Source organism: Macaca fascicularis, chromosome 10, assembly GCF_037993035.2.
Source record: "Macaca fascicularis isolate 582-1 chromosome 10, T2T-MFA8v1.1".
Lineage (NCBI taxonomy): Eukaryota > Metazoa > Chordata > Mammalia > Primates > Cercopithecidae > Macaca > Macaca fascicularis.
In genome coordinates this window covers 36,284,317-36,304,927 of record NC_088384.1, presented here as the reverse complement: position 1 = coordinate 36,304,927, position 20,611 = coordinate 36,284,317, and the positions used below count along the sequence as shown (strand labels likewise).

The 20,611-nt window shown below is 48.8% G+C and overlaps 1 protein-coding gene across 22 annotated transcripts in view; it reads right to left on the bottom strand.

The window, feature by feature from the left end:
- The window catches only part of LOC107126511 (aspartate-rich protein 1-like), a 61,668-nt gene that overhangs the window by 27,353 nt on the left and 13,704 nt on the right, over positions 1–20,611 (bottom strand). For 9 of the 22 annotated variants that reach the window (XR_012418403.1, XR_012418407.1, XR_012418409.1 and 6 more), the window contains 2 exons: positions 16,641–16,756; positions 15,116–15,254 (listed from right to left, as the gene is read on the bottom strand). Coding sequence is in view for 4 of the 22 variants with exons in the window: in XM_065522577.2 (XP_065378649.1) it covers positions 3,586–3,653; positions 9,307–9,467; positions 12,183–12,358 (405 nt within the window). In the remaining 18 variants the exon portion in view is untranslated. The other 13 variants (XM_065522577.2, XM_074003209.1, XM_065522578.2 and 10 more) reach the window with 9 other exon arrangements.

The window sequence follows — 20,611 nt, the reverse complement described above, 5'->3', positions numbered from 1 at the left end:
TTTAAAGGATTACTTACTTAATTTATTGGTGGAAAGGATTCAATTTTACCCAAATTACTCTGTTCTACTGATCACACAGTTTTGTTTGTTTGTTTGTTCATTTGTCAGTTTGTTTGTTTCTGAAACGGAGTCTCACTCTGTCATCCAGGCTGGAGTACTGTGGCACGATATTGGCTCACTGCAAGCTCCACCTCCTGGGTTCACACCATTCTCCTACTTCAGACTCTGGAGTAGCTGGGACTACAGGCACCCGACACCACGCCTGGGTAACTTTTTTGTATTTTCAGTAGAGACGGGATTTCACCATGTTAGCCAGGATGGTCTCCATCTCCTGACCTCATAATCTGCCCACCTCAGCCTCCCAAAGTGCTGGGATTACAGGCATGAGTCACGGCACCAGACAGATCACAATTTCTTTTTCATAGAGGTCATTTAAAAAATTAAGTATTAAAATGCTAAAATGAAAAATAGTCATGATTTCCTCTTTGTAAGTCTTCTTCTGGAACCATGGTGTGTGCACACAATTTTTTGGGTTCCTGTGATCAAGGGCTTCAGCAGCTCTGTGTCGCTCTCCCTCAGGAGATTCCCTAAAGATCAGGCTTCATTCAAACAGGCCAAGCTCACACAGCTTGCGCAACCTACACCAGTGAAGCTGAGAGACATGACTCTAAAAACTTTCTGCCATGAGGATAAGTTTCCAGGTTCAAATATACATGAGCTACTGAAATGAGGAAATGCATACCAATAGAAAATGAGCAAATTCATGAAAAACTGTCCCTGAGTATGGGGGTGATTTTTGGTTAAGTAGCATACATAATATTTTTTATTTGATGCATAATCATTCAGACAGACAAAATATTGGCAAAAGATACAAATTTGGCCAGGCACGGTGGCTCATGCTCGTAATCCTAGCACTTAGGGAGGCCAAGGTGGGTGGATCATGAGATCAAGAGATCAAGACCATCCCAGCCAACAAGGTAAAATCACATCTCTACTAAAACTACAAAAATTAGCTGGATGTGGTGGCATGCATCTGTAGACCCAGCTACTCAGGAATATAAGGCAGGAGAATCACTTGAACCCGGGAGGTGGAGGTGGCAGTGAGCAGAGATCATATCACTGCATACCTGTATGGTGACAGAGTGAGACTCTGTCTCAAAAACAAAAAAACAAAAAAAGAAATCACAAATTCATATCAGTCACATTAAATCTAACTAATCAGCTGTCAACATAAAGATTCTAGAAAGTAAAGAACATAGAAATAAGTTGAAAGGTTTCCCATATTCATGGATAGGAAGACTAAACCTGACTAACACACAATACTACACACATGATCTACAGACTAACAACAACTGCTACCAAACTGGCAATAGCCATCTGTGCAGAAATGGAAAAGATAATCCTAAGATTTTAATGAACTTTTATGTGCCTCAAATAGCCATGGCAACATTGAAAAAGAATAGTGTTGGAAGATGCACATTCATGAGATTGAAATCTAAAAATAAAAATAAAAAAAAAAACAGAAAAATTCAGACAGCATGCTTCTACTGTGGGGGGCACCCATAAGTATCACAGATATAGAATCGACAGCACAGAATTAAATGCATACATACAGAGTCAGCTGATCTTCAACAAAGGTGCCAAGAATACACAATGGGGAAAGGAAAACGACTTCCACAAATGATGGTAAAACTGCATATTCTCATTCACATGAAGAAATGGAATACTGACAGTGTGCTCAAGGCTGTGTTTCTCCCTCCATTTCTAAGACACTGGAGCTTTTCAGTGAGCCCACAGTGAATTTTCATTCTGTCCTCCATGCCCAAGGAGATGTCTTGATACCAGAGGTAAACAGCAAGGACAGAAAAATGAATGTGCTGTCATGAAACCTATGTTCATAATGTGTGGATCAATCTCTCCTATGCATCTGGGCACACCGCAGAAGAGTTTTATATTCAGGATTAAGTAACTGCCTGTCACAGAACTGTGTCCCAAACCAAAGGCTCTGATATTTTGCAGTGGCACAGGCAGAAAAGAGCAGGTATTCTCTGAAAAATCATCTTTAAATAATAAACCAAGAACAGGTGATTGAAAACACAGGATACTCAAAAGCCCATGAACATAATACTCCTCACCATGATGACATTAAACTCTGAAAATAACAAACGTGGCTTATATTAACTTTTTCTTTTTCTCTTTCTACTCCCTCCCTAAGCCTCCCAAGCAGCAGGTATAACATGAAGGTTCTTGGAAATGCTGTTTTATTAGACCCCATCTGAAGTCTTGTTGCCTACTTGGAAAGGCATCCTCTTCCCTGCTGAGATTTTCCAGAATCCACTCTCTAGAACCATCAACATCAGGATAAGTCAGTGAGAGGTGCACTCACTTCTCCTCCTCCCAGTGAAGACTCACTGGCTCACACAAAATCTCCTGGTTGGTCCTCTAGGTTCACACACATTAATACAGCCGCTCTGGTCATAGCTATACACTTGCAAAATCATTTACTCTCAACAGACCCCCAACATTTTTTAACAGGAATCCAGATTAAGGTTTCTATATATTCAAGCCAGCAAATTTGTTTCTCAGAAAGTGATTTGGTTCAAGGTATGTACCCAGGACAGGTGGTGGTAAAATCTGCAATGAGACAAAAGAAGATGCTATGAGGATCAGATCAATTCTGCCGCCCCCTTACACAGATCTGTTAGTCTCTTGATGACTTCAGAAAACTACTTTTGAAACAGTGGTTAAGTCCATGTCAAAGACAAAACACTCTAGCATAGAGGACATGTATGGAAAAGACAAGAGCTTTTCCCACAGAATTTCTTTGAAGTTGATTTAGATTGGTAAACTCACAATGCCTAATTCGAAGAGGAAAACCGGTGTGGACGAAAATGCCTCTGCATTACAGTTGATGATGGATGCTGTCATTCAAAAACATCCTACCATGTCATGTATTAGATGGGAAGACATTCCCAGTGAACTCCACCCCAAGAAGGACTATTGTGTATGTCATACATAATGTGTCCTGTCATATTTTATACCAAAATTAATTGAGAAGGAAAGAAATCAGCTGAAGGAAATAGTGTATACAGTGGTCCATTTTTAAGACAAAGTGCCTTGAAGTTGTTTAGCTCAGCAAAGGACAGAAGAAATACTAGGCTCGTGGTTGGATGGGCAATGCCGGCTTGCTGGGTCCCCCTTCCACCCCGCTTAGTTGTCCTCACTTTAACAAAGAAGTATAGGCTAAGTTAAAAGTTTACTAGCATGCAAAACAGCTCGCTTGGTCTGTTCTTATCAGCCTGCTCAGCTCCTTAGGTAGTAAGTCAAATACTTGAAGAGCCCCTGAGCTGACTAGGATGGCAATGCATTGTGGGCTTCCAGAAAATGCAGTAAGACAACCATAAATATATATATTTATAGATATATATTTCTATTTATAGATATATCTTGCAAGACCATCATTAAAATTCTTACTTTCTCTGTTCTGTAGGCCTCTGAGTCCATTCTTTGGGTGTGGATGGGTGAGTTTGTTTCTCACATTAGGAAAGCAGCATTTCCTTAGAATGCAAAGAAATGGGGTCTTACCTGGGCATCATCATTATCTTCCTCACTTGGTGGCAGAGATTTTAAACTCAGGTGGCCCTCAGGGGGGCCTAAAAGGACACAGAGTTAATGTCAGTGCCCTGGTGGTTGGAGACTGTGAGTCCCTCAGGAAGCTTTGCTGGATGCGGCATATGGAGCGTGGGACTGAAGATTCTGAGACCATCTCAGAGAAACAACTACGTTCAAGTAGTGAGCATGAGGGAGTGTCACCAGATACCTCGCATCTTAGTCAGTGCCTGGACCTAATAAGACTCTGCATTCTCAAGTCAAGGCTTTGATGTTTGCTGTGACATAGACAGGAAAAACTGGCCTTCTGGGAAAGGTAACCATTAAACACCAGAGTAAGGAAAAAAAGGGTTACAAACACAGCACACAAAGCCCATGGAGGCAAATGACCTCATCTCTATCTTATTAAAATACAAAAGGAACAAGTCACACTTCTACACATATTTCCTTTGGTTCTGACTTCATTGACCTTTTCCTGATTTCCAAAGCAACAGGTGTCACCCAACTGCTCCCAGAGATCCTCCTAGACTATCATGCTCTACCTGCAGGTCTGCCTCAATGCAGCTGCCCTCATGGACGGTGTCCATTGGCCAATCTTTAGAGACAAAAACTCCACAAGAAGTTATTCCAGAGAGCACCTCGCCCACCCTCCTACTCCAGGTGAGGCCACACTGGGTTGTACGAGATCACTCTGCCCTTCCCTCGGTGTTGTCAGACTCTCCCTGGGCTCTGGGGAGTCAGAGGTCTCTAGAAAGGCATTGCTCACACTTGCCAGGCTTCAAGTGAGAAAGAGGAACTGAAGGAACCACCTTTCAACTTTTTCCTTCCAATGGCCCATTATAGGTCTCACCTCCAATCTCACAGCCCTGAGATTCCCACTGTAAGGTGCACGCTTTGAGTTAGAGGAGTTCAATAATCAGCCCCTCAGCCAGGCTTACAGCAGATGTGAAAGAACATTCTGCGGGGATGGAAATCTCTCCGGTGCATGAACAGAAAGCTGCTGAGGGATTGCATGGCAGCTGCTGTAATGAAGTTCTGAAATTCTTTTTTTTTTTTCGAGATAGAGTTTCACTCTTGCTGCCCAGGTTGGAGTACAATGGCATGATCTCGGCTCACTGCAACCTCCACCTCCCGGATTCAGGCGATTCTTCTGTCTCAGTCTCCTGAGTAGCTGGGATTACAGGCATGCACCACCACACATGGGCAAATTTTTGCATTTTTAGTAGAGATGGGGTTTCACCATGTTGGCCAGGTTGGTCTCGAACTCCTGACCTCAGCTGATCCACCCGCCCCGGCCTCTCAAAGTGCTGGAATTACAGGTATGAGATGCCACGCCCAGCCCTGAACTTCTAATTGAAAATATTTAAATGTATTTAAATATGAAGAGGCACATATATGACTGAGAACCGCACTAGACGGCACAGGAGACCCAGACATGAGGAAGACATGACTCTCCTCGCCTGGTGTTTTCTTGCAAAATAGTTCGCAGCTCTGCTCCTACCATAAATTTATGGATACTTACTGGACATCTGCAAAAGGTCCTGTGGGTCCGGGGATATAACAATGAGGACAATATCCAGGTACAGAGGGATGCCAGCAGGGGGCGCACGTGCACACAAGCGAAGAGCGTGGCCCTGCACACCCTGTCTAGACAGGATCAGAGCAGCAGGAGCCGAGGGCCAGAGGCACTTCACTGTCCTCAAGAGCTCAACCTCATCTCCAGGGACCCTGACTCAGGAGCTGGGGCAGGCTCCAGGATTGGTGTAGGGCTCAACAGGCTGGACAGACTGAGAAGGGAACATTTCCACACCTGTGCTAGATCCAGGCCCAGGGCTGACCTTGAACTCATCCCAGGGATGTGTTCACTACAATGCCCATGGGGCCTAACAGGTTCTCCCCAGGACTGACCTCTGGGATAAGGACTAATGAGGAAGACACAGTCACTGCCCTGGCAGGAAACACCCATAGCCAGGGTTCCTCTATCCACAGTGTGGGAAAATATAACACAGACAGAGTTTGACACTGAAGATTCCAAACCTTCTATACAATAAGTGGAAACTAATGTGTTCTGGATTCCACAGAAGGGTTGCAAGGATGAGCTGGACTCTGGAATCCATCACCATCCCTTTGCTGAGCTCCTGGTGCACTGGAACTCATGTCCCTCCCCACCTCCCCTGCTACTTGGGAGTGCTGCAGCTACAGGCCCAGTGTTATGAGGTCAGTCCCATTGAAACACATTTCAGCCAGGCATGGTGGCTCACACTTGTAATCCCAGCACTTTGGGAGGCACAGGCGAGTGGATCACCTGATGTCAGGAGCTCGAGACCAGCCTGGCCAACATGCAGAAACCTCGTCTCTATTACAAATACAAAAATTAGCTGGGCATGCTGGCCCATGCCTGTAATTCCAGCTACTTGGCAGACTGAGACAGGAGAATTACTTGAACTTGGGAGGTGGACGTTGCAGTGAGCTGAGATCGCACCACTGCACTCCAGCCAGTGAGACTGCACCACTCACTCCCGAGTGAGACTCCATCTCAAAAGAAAAGAAAAAGAAAAGACCACACACACACATTTCTGGGCCAGAAAACCCTTGGCCAACAGTGTCTCCTCAAGGACCATCCCTCAAGTGACTTCCAGAAGAGGTGAAAAAGAAAAACTCATCTGTTCCAGCCCCAGGAAGATCAGGCCTGGGACCTGTCTGTGTCTGTCCTGACCCTGAAGTCCATCCCTGCTGACTTGTGTCCTGTCTGCTCTGTGTCAGACAAGTGGGGACCTGATTCCTGTTCTGACCCCTCACCAATTTCTGCTGGTGTCACTGCCATCATTGCACAAAGAGATGGAGATGACAAGAGAAAGCAATGAAACTCCATTCTTGAGGCATTTAGGATGATGTCCACACCATGCTCTCGGCAGGCAGGAAGGCCAGGTCCTGCTCACTCCTACTCAGAAGGGGTCTCAGAGGTATGAGTACTCACCCTGTGATATTTCTCTACAGCTCCTCTCTTTTTTTCGTTTTTTTTGAGACGGAGTCTAGCTCAGTCACTCAGGCTGGAGTGCAATGGTTTGTTCTCGGCTCACTGTAACCTATGCCTCCTGGGTTCAAGTGATTCTCCTGCCTCAGCCTCCGGAGTAGCTGGGATTACACGCACCTGCCACCACACCCAGCTCATTTTTGCATTTTCAGTAGAGATAGGGTTTCACCAGGTTGGCCACGCTGGTTTCAAACTCCTAACCTCAGACAATCCATCCACCTCCTAATTTTTTTTTTTTTTTAAGGTCTGCGATACATGTGCAGGATGTACAGGTTTGTTACATGGGTAAAACTGTGCCATGGTGCTCTGCTGCACCTGTCAACCCATCAGCTAAGTATTAAGCCCTGCATACATTAGCTGTTTATCCAGATGCTCTCCCTTCCCCTGCCCACTGACAGGCCCCAGTGTGTGTCATTCGCCTCTCTAACACTGTACATATGCTAAGACCACTCCCTTGCTGATGACAAGTCTAAGTGATGGGTTGTGGGAGACTCTCTTGCCTGTTTTTGTCTGGAGAGACTGCCTGGCTTCAGGTTCCTGATAACAGTGAGGACCGGGAGTGCAGTGTGAGAAACAGATGGCTCAGGGAAGAGCTGTGATCATCCACTAGAGTCCCTGGAGACAGCCGTATTATTTAGATGGTGTGGGTATGTGTGCAGGCGGGTTGGAAGGTAGCTAGGGGTGAACCAATGTGTAGTGATTGTGAGTGTGTCTGTAAATGTGTGTTTTCCCCCCAAAATGTGGCCCCACATGCCCAGCACAGTACAAGTGTCACTTTTCTTGAATTCCTGGTCTATGTGGTCCTCTCACCTCAGCCTCCCAAGTCATGTCATTCTTCTAATAGAAAGGAAGAGAAACTTCAGCACCACCATACTCTTTACATAAATGACCTCTTTCTTCCCTCACCACAGCTGTACCTGAAACTCAGTTTAATATCCCTACTCCTTAGATGGAGAGAGTGCAGAAAGGAGTGAACCCAGATTTTGACCTCCTGAATGGAAGAGGCAAAAGTGCACCCAAAAATGGGTCCCGATGTTGATGGCATGTTTTACTCAACTGTGTCATCACTCAGGCTTGGTGACAGGACCCCACACCAGGGAGTTCCAGCACCTATGTGTGCCCCTGGAACTGTGTGGCCTATAAGCTACCAAACTTTGCCCATCATCAACTGGGGCCCCAGTGGTCACATAACCCTGGGTAGCAAAAGGTACAGGGAACAAGAGATGTTGGCATGGACATTACTGTGAAATACACATAGAAAGCCCACAGGCTTCTGGTCAGCTCGCAGATTCTGAGAAGTGTAAGGGATCATGTAGAACAGTGCAGGTCAACATCTGTCAGTGCTGGGCTCATTCCTCAGCACTTGGTCAAAGCAGGGAAGATCAGGAAGATACTGCATTGTATTTCATAATATGACTACCTCAAGCCTTAGAAATGCTCCAATTCATGGCTGGGTGTGGTGGCTCAAACCTGTAATCCCAGCACTTTGGGATGTTGAGGCAGTGGATCACCTGAGGTCAGGAGTTTGAGACCAGCCTGGCCAACATGGTGAAATCCTGTCTCTACTAAAAATGCAAAAATTAGCCAGGCATGGTGGCCCATACCTGTAATCCCAGCTACTTGGGAGACTGAGGCTGCAGAATCACTTGAACCTGGGAGGTGGAGGTTGCAGTGAGCTAAGATTGAGCCACTGCACACGCCAGCCACTGCACACTCCAGTGAGACTCTGTCTCAGAAAAATAAAGAAATAAATAAAAAGAGATGCTCCAATCCACAGCAGACAGACAAGGGCCAGTGCCACATCAGAACTCAGGACAACATTATCATTAGCCTGGTGCCCATCACCCTCACTGGAGTCCTCCTGCACAGCTAGGTGAGTGAGGCTCAGCACTCATCAGGTACTGATCCCCATGGGGAACTGTCCCACTGTCAGGGGCTGGGGCGAGCATGAGCAGCCACTGACTCAGTGGACGCACACACAGTGTAAAGAAATGGAAGATGTGGGCTGGGCGCGGTGGCTCATGCATATAATCCCAGCACTTTGGGAGGCCGAGGCAGGTGGATCACGAGGTGAGGAAATTGTGGCCGTTCTGGCGAACACGGTGAAACCCCGTCTCTACTAAAAATACAAAAACATAACCAGGTGTAGTGGCGGGCACCTGTAGTCCCTATTCAGGAGGCTGAGGTTAAAGAATCACTTGAACCCAGGAAACACAGGTTGCAGTGATCTGAGATCACACCACTGCACTCCAGCCAGGGCAACAGACCAAGACTCCATCTAAATAAATAAATAAATAAAAATTTAAAAAATAAACTACCATAAGGGATGGTAGAAAAGAAACAATCTGACTCTTGCCTGGTTCCTTCATTTAGGTAGCAAACTGGCCAGGTAGGTAAGCTAGAGAATGGGATGGGGATTCCAAAATTGGGGTATTTGAATTTTCATTGAAAAAAGGGCTCTCCCTTTTCTAGATCAAAAAAGCCTCAATGACAAAGACAAGAGGCAGAGTCAGCCTTTGCCCCCATGCCCCAGATCTGGGAAAGCTGGCTATGGGCAGGAGGGAGCTGGAAGCTGAGGATGTCTCTGGGGATGAGGCTATGGGAAGGGGGTGAGGGTGGCCACAGGCATGCCAGAGAGGAAACAGCACCCGTGGCTTTTTTACCTGTGGGCATCTTTTGGTTGCCGATGTGCTGCAGTTCGTGGCCCTCCGTGGCTCCCACATCCAGCTTGCCGGGCTCTACACTAGTGGATTCTGATGTTGCAGCAGCCACAGCCTTATAAATAACAGATTCATAACAGGGCGCCACCTTCCCCCTGCACCAGCTACAGGTGGAGTCGATACAACAGGTCAGTACACACCCCATGGGGCACCCACACTCCTCTCCACTCCTGCTTGAGCCTTCGATGAAACTGAAACGGTGCTGCCCGAGCAGCCACACTACTGAGGCTGGCACAGCACTTGTAGAAGCAGCCTGACCCCAGGCAGATCTGGGGCCTCAGCCCTTACTCTGGTGCCACCTCCCAAACTGGCTGATCTATGAGGTCAGGGACCTGCTGTCGCACAGTCGGAGCTCCTCCTTCTTCCACTACCAGCTACCGACTGAGGGTTGCTGGCCCTGGCTGATGCCTATAACCACAAAGCTTCCTATGTCACCTGCTTACCAGGAAACAGCCAGGTCAGGCTAGTGACTCACAATGTCCAGCCCCACAACCCCACCCAATGCCTTACAATGCCCATCCCTGCTGCTGCCCACCTTGTGGCCACCCTGCCCCTCTGTGGTGACGGTACTACTCAGCCTTTTATTCACCCTGGGCTGCCTGAGCTTTCCAGTCCTGAGGAAAGTGCGGGGGAGTTATTATTGGATGTCACCCTTGGCAAGAAACTCAATAGAAAACCCTGGTACAACCGGGTGTGGTGGCTCACGCCAGTAATCCTAGGGCTTTGGGAGCCTGAGGGGGGTGGATCACTAATATCATCTCTACTAAAAATATAAGAATTAGCCTGGCATGGTAGCGGGCGCTTGTGGTCTCATCTACTCAAGAGCCTGAGGCAGGAGAATTGTTTGAACCCGGGAGTTACAGGTTGCAGTGAGCCAAGATCATGCCATTGAACTCCAGCCTAGGTGAGAGAGATTCTGTCTCAAAAAAAAAAAAAAAAAAAAAAAGAGAGAGAGAGAGAGAGAGACATTATGTTCATCTGGAAGAACGGGTAAGGCTAAAGGCAGTGGAAATGACTGCAGTGGATGGAAAAGTCTTGTGATCATTTGGGAGAGAGAACAGGAAGCGCTAGATGATTAGATGTGGAAGAACAGGGCAAGTAAAAGGAAAAACAGGCTGCCGAGGCTCTAGTTTGAAGGACTGGGTAAATAGCAATGACTTTCTCCTATGCAGAGAATGGAGGAAGAGGAATAGGTATGGGGAATAAGATAGTTTTCAGTTGGGTGCAATGACTCACGCCTGTAATCCCAGCACTTTGGGAGGCCGAGCTGGGCGGATAATGAGGTCAGGGGTTTGAGACTAGCCCAGCCAACATGGGGAAACCGCATCTCCACTAAAATTACAAAAATTAGCCAGATGCGATGGTGGGTGCCTGTAGTCCCAGCTACTCAGGAGACTAAGGCAGGAGAATCACTTGGACCAAGGTCGCGGAGTTTGCAGTGAGCCGAGATCGTGCCACTGCATTCTAGCCTGAGTGACAGAGTGAGACTCCGTCTCAAAAAAAAGGGATAGTTTTGGACTCTTAAGTATTGCATTGAAATGGAGCTCTCTGGTAGAAAATTAGATAGAACCTCTGTAGGATAACTCCATTCTGTGACATCACAAGTCATGTTTAAAAAAAAACGCACACACAAAGTCAAACCATTACAGAAATTTCCTAAAATTTACACACTAAAATATGACAACTTTTTAGTTATTACTTTCCTTTTTAGTTATTGATTGATTTTTTTTTGAGATGGAGACTTCGCTCTGTCACCCAGGCTGGGGTGCAGTGGCCGGATCTCAGCTCACTGCAAGCTCCATCTCCGGGGTTTAGGCCATTCTCCTGCCTCAGCCTCCTGAGTAGCTGGGACTACAGGCGTCCGCTACCTCACCCGGCTAGTTTTTTGTACTTTTTTTTTTTTTAGTAGAGACGGGGTTTCACCGAGTTAGCCAGGATGGTCTCGATCTCCTGACCTCGTGATCCACCCGTCTCGGCCTCCCAAAGTGCTGGGATTACAGGCTTGAGCCACCGCGCCCGGCCTAGTTATTACTTTCTTAGAGCAACTTTGAATTTACAATCGTAGTGAATGAGGTGTCATGTAAAATAAAGCTGCTATAAAAAAATGACATTTAAATTTTTTTGTCATCAGAGCATATAAAAAACAATTGCAGCCATGGGTATGGCAGGGATTGCTTTAAAAAGCTGTGTCTAAGGAGGGGAGCTGGAAAGAAAAGAGACTTAGGGGCTAGGTGCGGTGGCTCACACCTGTAATCCCAACACTTTGGGAGGCCTACGCAGGCGGATCACCTGAGGTCAGGAGGAGTTTGAGACCAGTCTTGCCAACATGGCAAAACCCCGTCTCTACTAAAAATACAAATATTAGCCGGGCCTTGAAGTGGGCACCTATAATCCCAGCTATTCGGGAGGCTCAGGCAGGAGAATTGCTTGAACCCAGGAGATGGATGTTGCAGTGAGCTAAGATGGTGCCACTGCACTCCAGCATGGGTGACAGAGCAAGACTCTGTCTAAAAAACAAAATGGAAAAGAAAGAAGACTTGGGGAATAGGGAGGTTTAAGTGGCATAAAGTAAAGCCTGCAAATGTGAGCAGTGAGAGTCAGGGTACCTGAGTGTTCATCAGAAATGGCTGATCGGGTGAGTCTCATCACAATGGAGATGGTGTCTGCTTCTCATTTCTCTAATTGCTGTACTTAGCACAGTACCTGGTCAATAGGGACTCAGTACCAAATACCCCAATGAACACAGAAAAATTCTGCCAGTTCAAAACTATGTCCATACCCACCAACTTCCCTCATGGAGTTTTACTTCTTTCACTTACTGTAATGTTTTGAAGTCCATCCCTCCTGTGGCCTGTATCCATAGTTTCTTTTCTTTGTATAACTGAGCAGCGCTCCACTGTATCCATAGCCCACAAGGGTCTATCCATTCTCTAGCTGACGGACACTTGCGTTCTTTCCAGTTGTTGCCTGGAGTGAATGAGGCTACTGAGAACATTTATGTATACATCTTTTTGAACACATGCTTTCATTTCTTCTAGATAAATTCCTAGGGCTGGAATTGTTAGGTCAAATGGCTAGTTTATGCTTAACTTCTTTTTTTGCCTTTCTTATTCATAGAAAATATTATACTGATACATAATATTGAAGATTTTTATGAGGCGCATGTGCTGTTTGGTTCCCTGCATCCAACATGTCATCATTAAGACAGTGAATTTGGAGTATGGCCTTGAGTATTTACCATTTCTATGTGTTGAGTATATTTGAAGTTCTCTCTTGAAGCTATTTTGAAATATACAATACATTATTGCTAACCATAGCCAACCTACTCTGCTATCCAACATTAGAACACACTCCTTGCATCTAATTGTAACTGTGTATTCATTGACCAACCTCTCTGCATTCCCTTTTCATACCGGAAGGAGAGAGGAAGGAGGGAAAGGAGCTGTGGGTGGCTGAATTAGGGCCCAGGGATGGCTGTGTCCCAGTCCCGGGACCTGTCCATGTGCAGTGTTGTGTGGCCACAGGGACTTTACAGATGTGAGGATGTGAAGGAGCCTGAGGTGGAAGATGATCCTGGGTTATCTGGGTGGGTCCAAGGTGCGGTCTTTATAAGGGAAAGGAGGAGGCAGGAGGATCAGAGTGAGAGCAGGTGTGGGGGTGGAGGGAAAGAAAGGGAGAGAAAGAGGGAAGGTGAGAGAAGACAGTGATAAGAGACAGAGAAGAGTGGGAGAGATACTTGAAGATGCTGAGCTCTGGCTTTGAAGTTGGAGGAAGGGGCCAGGAGCCCAGGGTGTCCTCTAGAAGCTGGAAAAATCCTGGAAATGGATTCTCCCCAGAGCCCTCAGAAGGAGCCTGGCCTGGCTGGCACCCTGATTTTAGACTCTAGGATTCATTTTGGACGTCTGACTCCATACCAGGGAGAGAATCAATACGTGATATTTAAGCCTCTAAATTAGGGGTCATTTGTGACAGCAGCCACAGGAAAGTCAAACAGGAGCCATCAGAGAGACTCCTTAGGATGCCCCTAGTGTCCCTCCCTGGCCCCATCCACAGAAACACAGGCCTGACCACTGCTGGTGCCCCCACCCCTCGAACACCCTGCTCAGCAGGAACCATGCAGGAGGGGATGGATGTGGCTGGGCCATGCTCTCTCCTCCCACACCTTCTTCTCAGAGAGCAGCTGGAGCCCCAGACCCAGGGAGCCTCCCAGAGAAATTCCCAACACAGGACCTGGTTTTCCACCTGAGCCTCAGGATCCAATGGAGAAGTGTTTCCCAAAAATGATGCTTCCTCCAAAGATGGTCAGTGACTTTCTGTGCCAAACATCTGAGAAAATCTCCATGTCCTAGGGCTGTCAGGCAGTCACCTGTGCACATGTTGGAGCCCAAATCCCATCAATAGCGAGGCCTTGGGTAAAACACATCCCCACTTTTAATTATGATGAGCTGCCTGGCCTCAGCATTGACAACACCAACTTCCCTCGAGCAGACTTGTTTAATCTCTTAGAAATGATGGAGCACACCAACCTCAACAACATGGTGAAACCCTGTCTCTAATAAAAATACAAAAATTAGCTGGGTGTTGAAGCATGTACCTGTAATCCCAGGTACTCAGGAGGCTGAGGCAGGAGAATTGGTTGAACTTGGGAGGTCGAGGTTACGGTGAGCTCAGATCGTGCCATTGCACTCCAGCCTGGGCAACAGAGGGAGACTCCATCTAAAAAAAAAAAAAAAAAAAAAAAAAAAAAAAAAAAAAAAAAAAAAAAAAAAAAATTATGGAGCACCTATTGCCGTTCTTGCACTTGTTCCTGGGGAGCTCAGAGCTTATCTTTTACAAGTGTACTGAGCCTCTTGCAGGCCTTTCATGTGTGCTTCCTTCCTGACTTCCTCCTATTTTTCTCACACCTCTGAACCTGCTGTCAGGTGAAAAATCAAGGTGGGCCCCAAATTTAAGAGCTCATGAATTTGATGGTGTGGGAGTGTCCTAGACAGTCCAGCCCTTGGGGGTGGGGAGTTGGGCAGAGAGAAAGGAGGGCATTCCAAGGGCCAGAGCCAGAAGCAGAGGGACTCCAGGCCTAGAGTAGGATTTCCAGGCTGAGGAAAGAGAGGCCGTGGGTCAGGCGAAGGTCCAGACCAAGACAGGGACAGAGGGTGTATCTGGAGGCTCAGCCAGAAATAGCTCCCTCCAAAACGCAGGCAGCGAGTTGGAGGGTGAGCTGCAAGGAGGAAGAGGAGGGGGGAGAGAATGGATGGACCGGTGTTCAGTGAGCTGACTCCCCTTACCCTGGCCTATTTCCCCAGGGGACATGCCTGGGAGCCTGTGATCCTCTCCTCCAGGCTGCTTTCCCACTGGTGCCAGGATTCCCCCAACGCCACACTGAGAACCCAGGAGAAGCATCAAATTGTATGAGAGATAAGAAATGAAGAGAGGGAGCAGGATTTCTGGTTGACAAAGGATGTTTAATGAGGGTTTACTGGGTACAGGGAGAAGGGCTGGATGGCTTGGGATGCAGAGAAACCCGTCCCCTGGGATTCTGCAGCTCCAGGCCCCCATAGGTGGGGGACGGGTTGGGAACCTATGAACATTCTGCAGGGGCCACTGTCTTCTCCACGGTGCTCCCATCATGCGTGACCTGGCAGCTGAAGATGTTGCGGGACCTCCACTCCTCAGGCGTCAGGCTCAGATATCTGCTGGCCACATACTTGTTGCTCTGTTTGGAGGGCGCAGTCATCTCCATGTCCTGGGTGATGGGGGTACCATCTGCCTTCCAGATCACCGTCAAGATTCCTGGATAGAAGTCACTCATGAGACACACCAGTGTGGCCTTGTTGGCTTGCATCTCCTCAGAAGATGGCGGAAACAGAATGACTGAGGGGTGGCCTTGGGCTGGCCTGTGTGGACAAAGGAGGGTGTGAGAGATGGCAGAGGTAGCGTGGGGTGCTGTGGAGCACCTCTCTCTGTCTAAAGTCTCTGGGAGGGTTCATGGTGTGGCCATCTGGTCCACCCAGGGTCTCTCCCCCCATCTTAATTCCCTCCTTTCCACTAGAGCCCTCTGGAGAGCAGACAACCCTGCACCTTCCTAGGGGCCTTCCCAAGTCACCTTTGCCAGGTGTCCTGGCTCAGTCATTTCCTTTACAGCCTCGGTTTCCCCGTGTGTACCCACAGCAGGCTGTGCTCCCTCCTTCTTGGTTTCTGGAGTCTGAGTTTGGAAACCAGGAGTCTCTCCCACAGCACACAAAACTGTTCTGGCAGTGTGTGGGGAGGCCTATGCCTGGCATGGCCTGGAGCCTCCCATCCCCTGGGACACCAGGCTGTGCCCCAGCCTGGCCCACTCACCTCTCCTGGTGAAGCACAGGCTCCACCCGGACAAACCCTGGGGCTCTGCCGTCGACCCCGTCCCACCAGTCCGGCCACAGGACCCTTCACATTGGCTGGGTTCTTGGGGCTGTTCCCCCAGACTTTGGGTCACTGCAGCCCCATGGCCACCCCAGCAGCCTCTGATGCCCCTGGACTTCACCTGGTGGCCCTGGAGTTCTCTGCACCCCCGTTTACTGCCTGCTAGTCACCTCCTGAGTCTAAGGTGCCATTCCTCAAATGAAGACTGGAGGTTGACCAGTGAACAGGGAGACAGTGGGCCCCAGAGGTGACAGGGCTCCAGGGACAGACACATCTCTGCCCCAAGAGACCCCCTCCTTTCTTGTTACTGTCCTGGGATAGCTGAGCTCTTGGACCTCGCCCAGTCTCATCTTTCCCTTGGTGTCCCCATGTCCTCATGACCCAGCACAAGCCACAGAGCTGCAGCCTAGAACCAGTCCTGTGCCTTCCACTGGTCTCCCCTTGGAGTGACTCCTGTGTCCCCAGGCCCCCGTGTGGCCCTCCCAGGCTGGATGAGCACCCAGCCCTCAGCCTAGACCCGGGGGTCCAGGGGACTGTCTCCAAGACCACTGCAGGGCCCCCCATCAGAACTGGCCTCTGTCCCTCACTCAGACATCTGCCCTGGGAGAGTGGGGGAGCCCTGACCCTGCCCAATCTCAGCCCAGGCACCGGGCAAAGGCTGTGTCCTGCTGTTGGAACCTGAAGGCGGCTGTTCCCACTGTGGTGGCCCTTCCTGCAGGATACCCTGAGACTAGCCCGCTTCCCCCAGACTCCATGGAGAAAGGAAGGGTTCCATGCTTAAGACTTGGAGGGCAGAGAAGAAGCCCCAGAGAAAGAAAGCAGACTTTTCCAGAGACAGGAGAGGGTGGGACAGGCTGGGGAAAGTTGTCAGAGCCACCTACCTAAAACGGTGAGCTGGGTCCTGCTGTCAAGCACATGCCTTGGTGAATTATGCTTGGATTGAAACCTCCGGGGCCAGCACCTGGGGCCAGTCCAGGAGCTGTGCTGGAGCAGGAACCTGCTGGGTGTGAGGGGCACAGGGCTGCAGTGTGGAGGTTGTGACCTAGGCACAGGGCAGGGGGTGCCCAGTATCCCAGTAGTGTCTCTGTGCCTGTTCTCTGTCTGAGGCAGGTGCCGTCCACAGCCTTGGAGTCACCGCAGCCTGTGTCCCACTCTCTGAAGCTGTTGGTGCCGATGACAACCTGGCCCAGTGAGTCCGAGCAACTCCCTGAGTGACACATCCCCTCAGGCAGCTGTGCGGTGTGGCTGAGGAGTGCTGAGCTGGCTCAGACCTGCCCAACCTCACTTGGCTCCATTTTAAGGGCCTCTAAAATACGCCACAAGTGTCCCCAGTCAAGCCAGGCTGCCAGGCTGACTTCCTCCCTGGACCAGGTTGCTGGGTCATTCCCGACTCAAGAGGAGATTCCTCTGCTTTCATATCTATCCATGGAGATGCAGCTCAGTCTCACTTTCTTCATGAAGCCTTTTCTGATCATTCATTCCATCTGTCCACCTATTCATCTGTCTTTGCATCCATCTATCATCTATCCATTCATCCATCCGTTTACCTGTCCGTCCATCCATAAATGAATCCTGTCTACCAGGCACTGTTTTCTGTGCTGGGGACATGGTGTGGTCCTCCATGCTCTCACCCCCATCTCTCCGAGGTCATGGCCAACAAGGCACTCCTCATGGTCATGTCCAAAGTCCTTCTGCTGTACCTGGTGTCTCTGCTGGATGTGACACGGGGCTGCCCCTCTTTCCAGTGACTCTTTTCCCCTTGGGGTCTGACTCCCCTTTCCTCTTCCCCTGGCATCTGTTTCTCCATGGCCCATGCCCAGCTGCTGACTCCCCCAGACCGCCACTCAGTCCTCTTTCTTGGCCATCTTCACACTCTGTGACCCCTACTATTGCCCACATGGTGAGGCTGGAGTCAATCCCAGCTCCAAACCCTCTCAGCTCAACTGCCTACTGACCATGCCCAGTGAGCTACCCAACAGGACTCTCAAACTAATCACATCCAGAGGAAATGACCACCTTCCCCCAGCCCAGCTCATTTTCCACCTTCAACTCATCACAATGACCATGGGCGGTCTCAGCCCCTCAGCCAGAAACCTGGAGTCCCTGGACTCAGTCACCTCGCCTCCCACACTGAAACGGCTTCTGCGTACTTAGCTACTGCATCTAGACATTCCCTTTTTTTTTCTCCTTTGAGACAGAATCTCGCTCTGTCGCCCAGACTGGCGTGATCTTGGCTCACTACAACTCTTGCCTCCCAGGTTCTAGGCAATTCTGTCTCAGCCTCAAGAGTAGCTGGGATTACAGGCATGTACCACCACAGCCGGCTAATTTTGTATTTTCAGTAGAGATGGGAGTTCACCATATTGGCCAGGCTGGTCTCGAACTCCTGACCTCCGGTGATCCGCCCGCCTTGGCCTCCCAAAGTGCTGGGATTACAGGCATAAGCCACTGTACCCGGTGACATTCCCTTTAAAGCTGAAAGAAGGCTCAATATGATTAAGAAACAATAAAACCACCTTCTGAGACTCTAAAACCACAAGAAGAGTGAACTTTGCTTTTCTGGATTTTAATCTCAAACTCTCCTTGGTACAAGGATGTGGTGTTGAGCTGGGGCTTACTGGGTGCAAGCTCCCTGCCAGGGGTTCAGACCGGAGTGTTTCTACCTTAGAAGCTGGTCTAGTAATTGGTGATTGGTTTTGTGATGTGAACATAAGATTTTTCTTTGTTTATTTGCTTATTTATTTGTTGAGAGAGGGTCTCACTCTGATACTCAAACGAGTGAAGTGGCGCCATCACAGCTCACTGCAACCTTGATCTCTTGGGCTCGAGCGATCCTCACACCTCAGCCTCCTGAGTAGCTGGGACCACAGGCATGTGCTACCACGCCCAGCTATTTTTCTCTTAATTTTTTTTCTGGAGAAATGGGGTCTCACCATGTTGCCCAGGCTGGTCTCAAGATCCTGGGCCTCCCAAAGTGCTGCGATTATAGGCATGAGCCACCATGCCCAGCGAGATTTTTTTTTTTTTTGAGACAGTCTTGCTCTGTCGCCACGTCGGAGCACAGTGATGCGACCTCGGCTCACTGCCACCTCCGCCTCCCAGGTTCAACTGATAGTCCTGCTTCAGCCTCCAACTAGCTGGGACTACAGGCGCACACCACCACGCCCAGCTAATTTTTGTATTTTTAGTAGAGACAGGGTTTCACCATGTTGGCCATTATGGTTTCAAACTCCTGACCTTGTGATCCACCCACCTTGGCATCCCAAAGTGCTGGGATTACAGGTGTAAGTCACCCTGCCTGGCCTTTATTTTTTATTTTCAAGAAAAACTTTGTTTTTGGGATGGAGTCTCACTCAGTCACCGACGCTGGAGTGCAGTGGTGGCATCTTGGCTCACTGTAACCTCCTCCTCCCGGGTTCAAGCGATTCTCCTGCTTCAGCCTCCAAGTTGCTGGGACTACAGGCACGTGCCACCACGCCTGGCTTTTTTTTTTTTTTTTTTTTTTTTTGAGACAGAGTCTTGCTCTTGTCACCCAGGCTGGAATGCAGTGGCACAATCTCAGCAACCTCCACCTCCTGGGTTCACGCCATTCTCCTCCCTCAGCCTCCTGAGTAGCTAGGACTACAGGCACCTGCCACCACACCCAGCTAATTTTTTGTATTTTTAGTAGAGATGGGATTTCACCATGTTAGCCAGGATGGTCTCGATCTCCTGACCTCGTGATCCACTTGCTTCAGCCTCCTAAAGTGCTGGGATTACAGGCTTGAGTCACCGAGCCCAGCCAGTTTTTGTATTTTTAGTAGAGATGGGGTTTCACCATGTTGGTCAGGCTAGTCTTGAACTCCTGACCTCGTGATCTCCCCGCCTCAGCCTCCCAAAGTGCTGACATTACAGGCATGAGACACCATCTCCAACCATTTTTTTTTTTTTTTCCTCCTGAGTCTCATTCTGTTGCCCAGCCTGGAGTGCGGTGGTATGATCTCGGCTCACTGCAATCTCCGCCTTCTGAGTTCCTGGGTTCAAGCAATTCTCATGCCTCAGCCTCTCAAGTAGCTGGGACTGCAGGTATGCTCCACCACACCCAGCTAACTTGTCTATTTTTTACAGAGACAGGGTTTCACCATGTTGGCCAGCCTGGTCTCAATCTCCGGACCTCAAGTGATCCACCCACCTGGGCCTCCCAAAGTCCTGGAATTACAGGCATGAGCCACCATGCCCCAGCCCAAAAAACTCTTTCCTCTTTTAAAATTATGAGAATATAACATTTAAGACAATTAATGAATAGAGAAGTGTATTTAAGAATTGCAATATTGGGCTGCGCTCGGTGGCTCACACCTGTAATGCGAACACTTTGGGAGGCCAAGGTGGGCAGACTGCCTGAGCTCAGGAGTTTGAGACCAGCCTTGGCAACATGGCGAAACCCCATCTCTACTAAAATATTGAAAAAAAAAAAAAAAAAAGGCTGGGTGCTATGGCTCATGCCTGTAAACTCAGCAGTTTCAGAGGCCAAGGAGGGGGAATCACCTAAGGTCAGGAGTTCAAGACCAGCCTGACCAACATGGAGAAACCCTGTCTCTATTAAAAATACAAAATTAGTCAGGCATGGTGGCACATGTCTGTAATCCCAGCTACTTGGGAGGCTGAGGCAGGAGAACTGCTTGAACCCAGGTGGCAGAGGTTGCGGTGAGCCAAGATCATGCCATTGCACTCCAGTCTGGGCAACAACAGTGAAACTCCGTCTCAAAAAAAAAAAAAAAATTTAGCCTGGTGTAGGTGTGCACCTATAGTCCCAGCTACTCAGGATGCTGAGGCAGAATTGCTTGAACATGGGAGGTGGAGGTTGCAGTAAGCT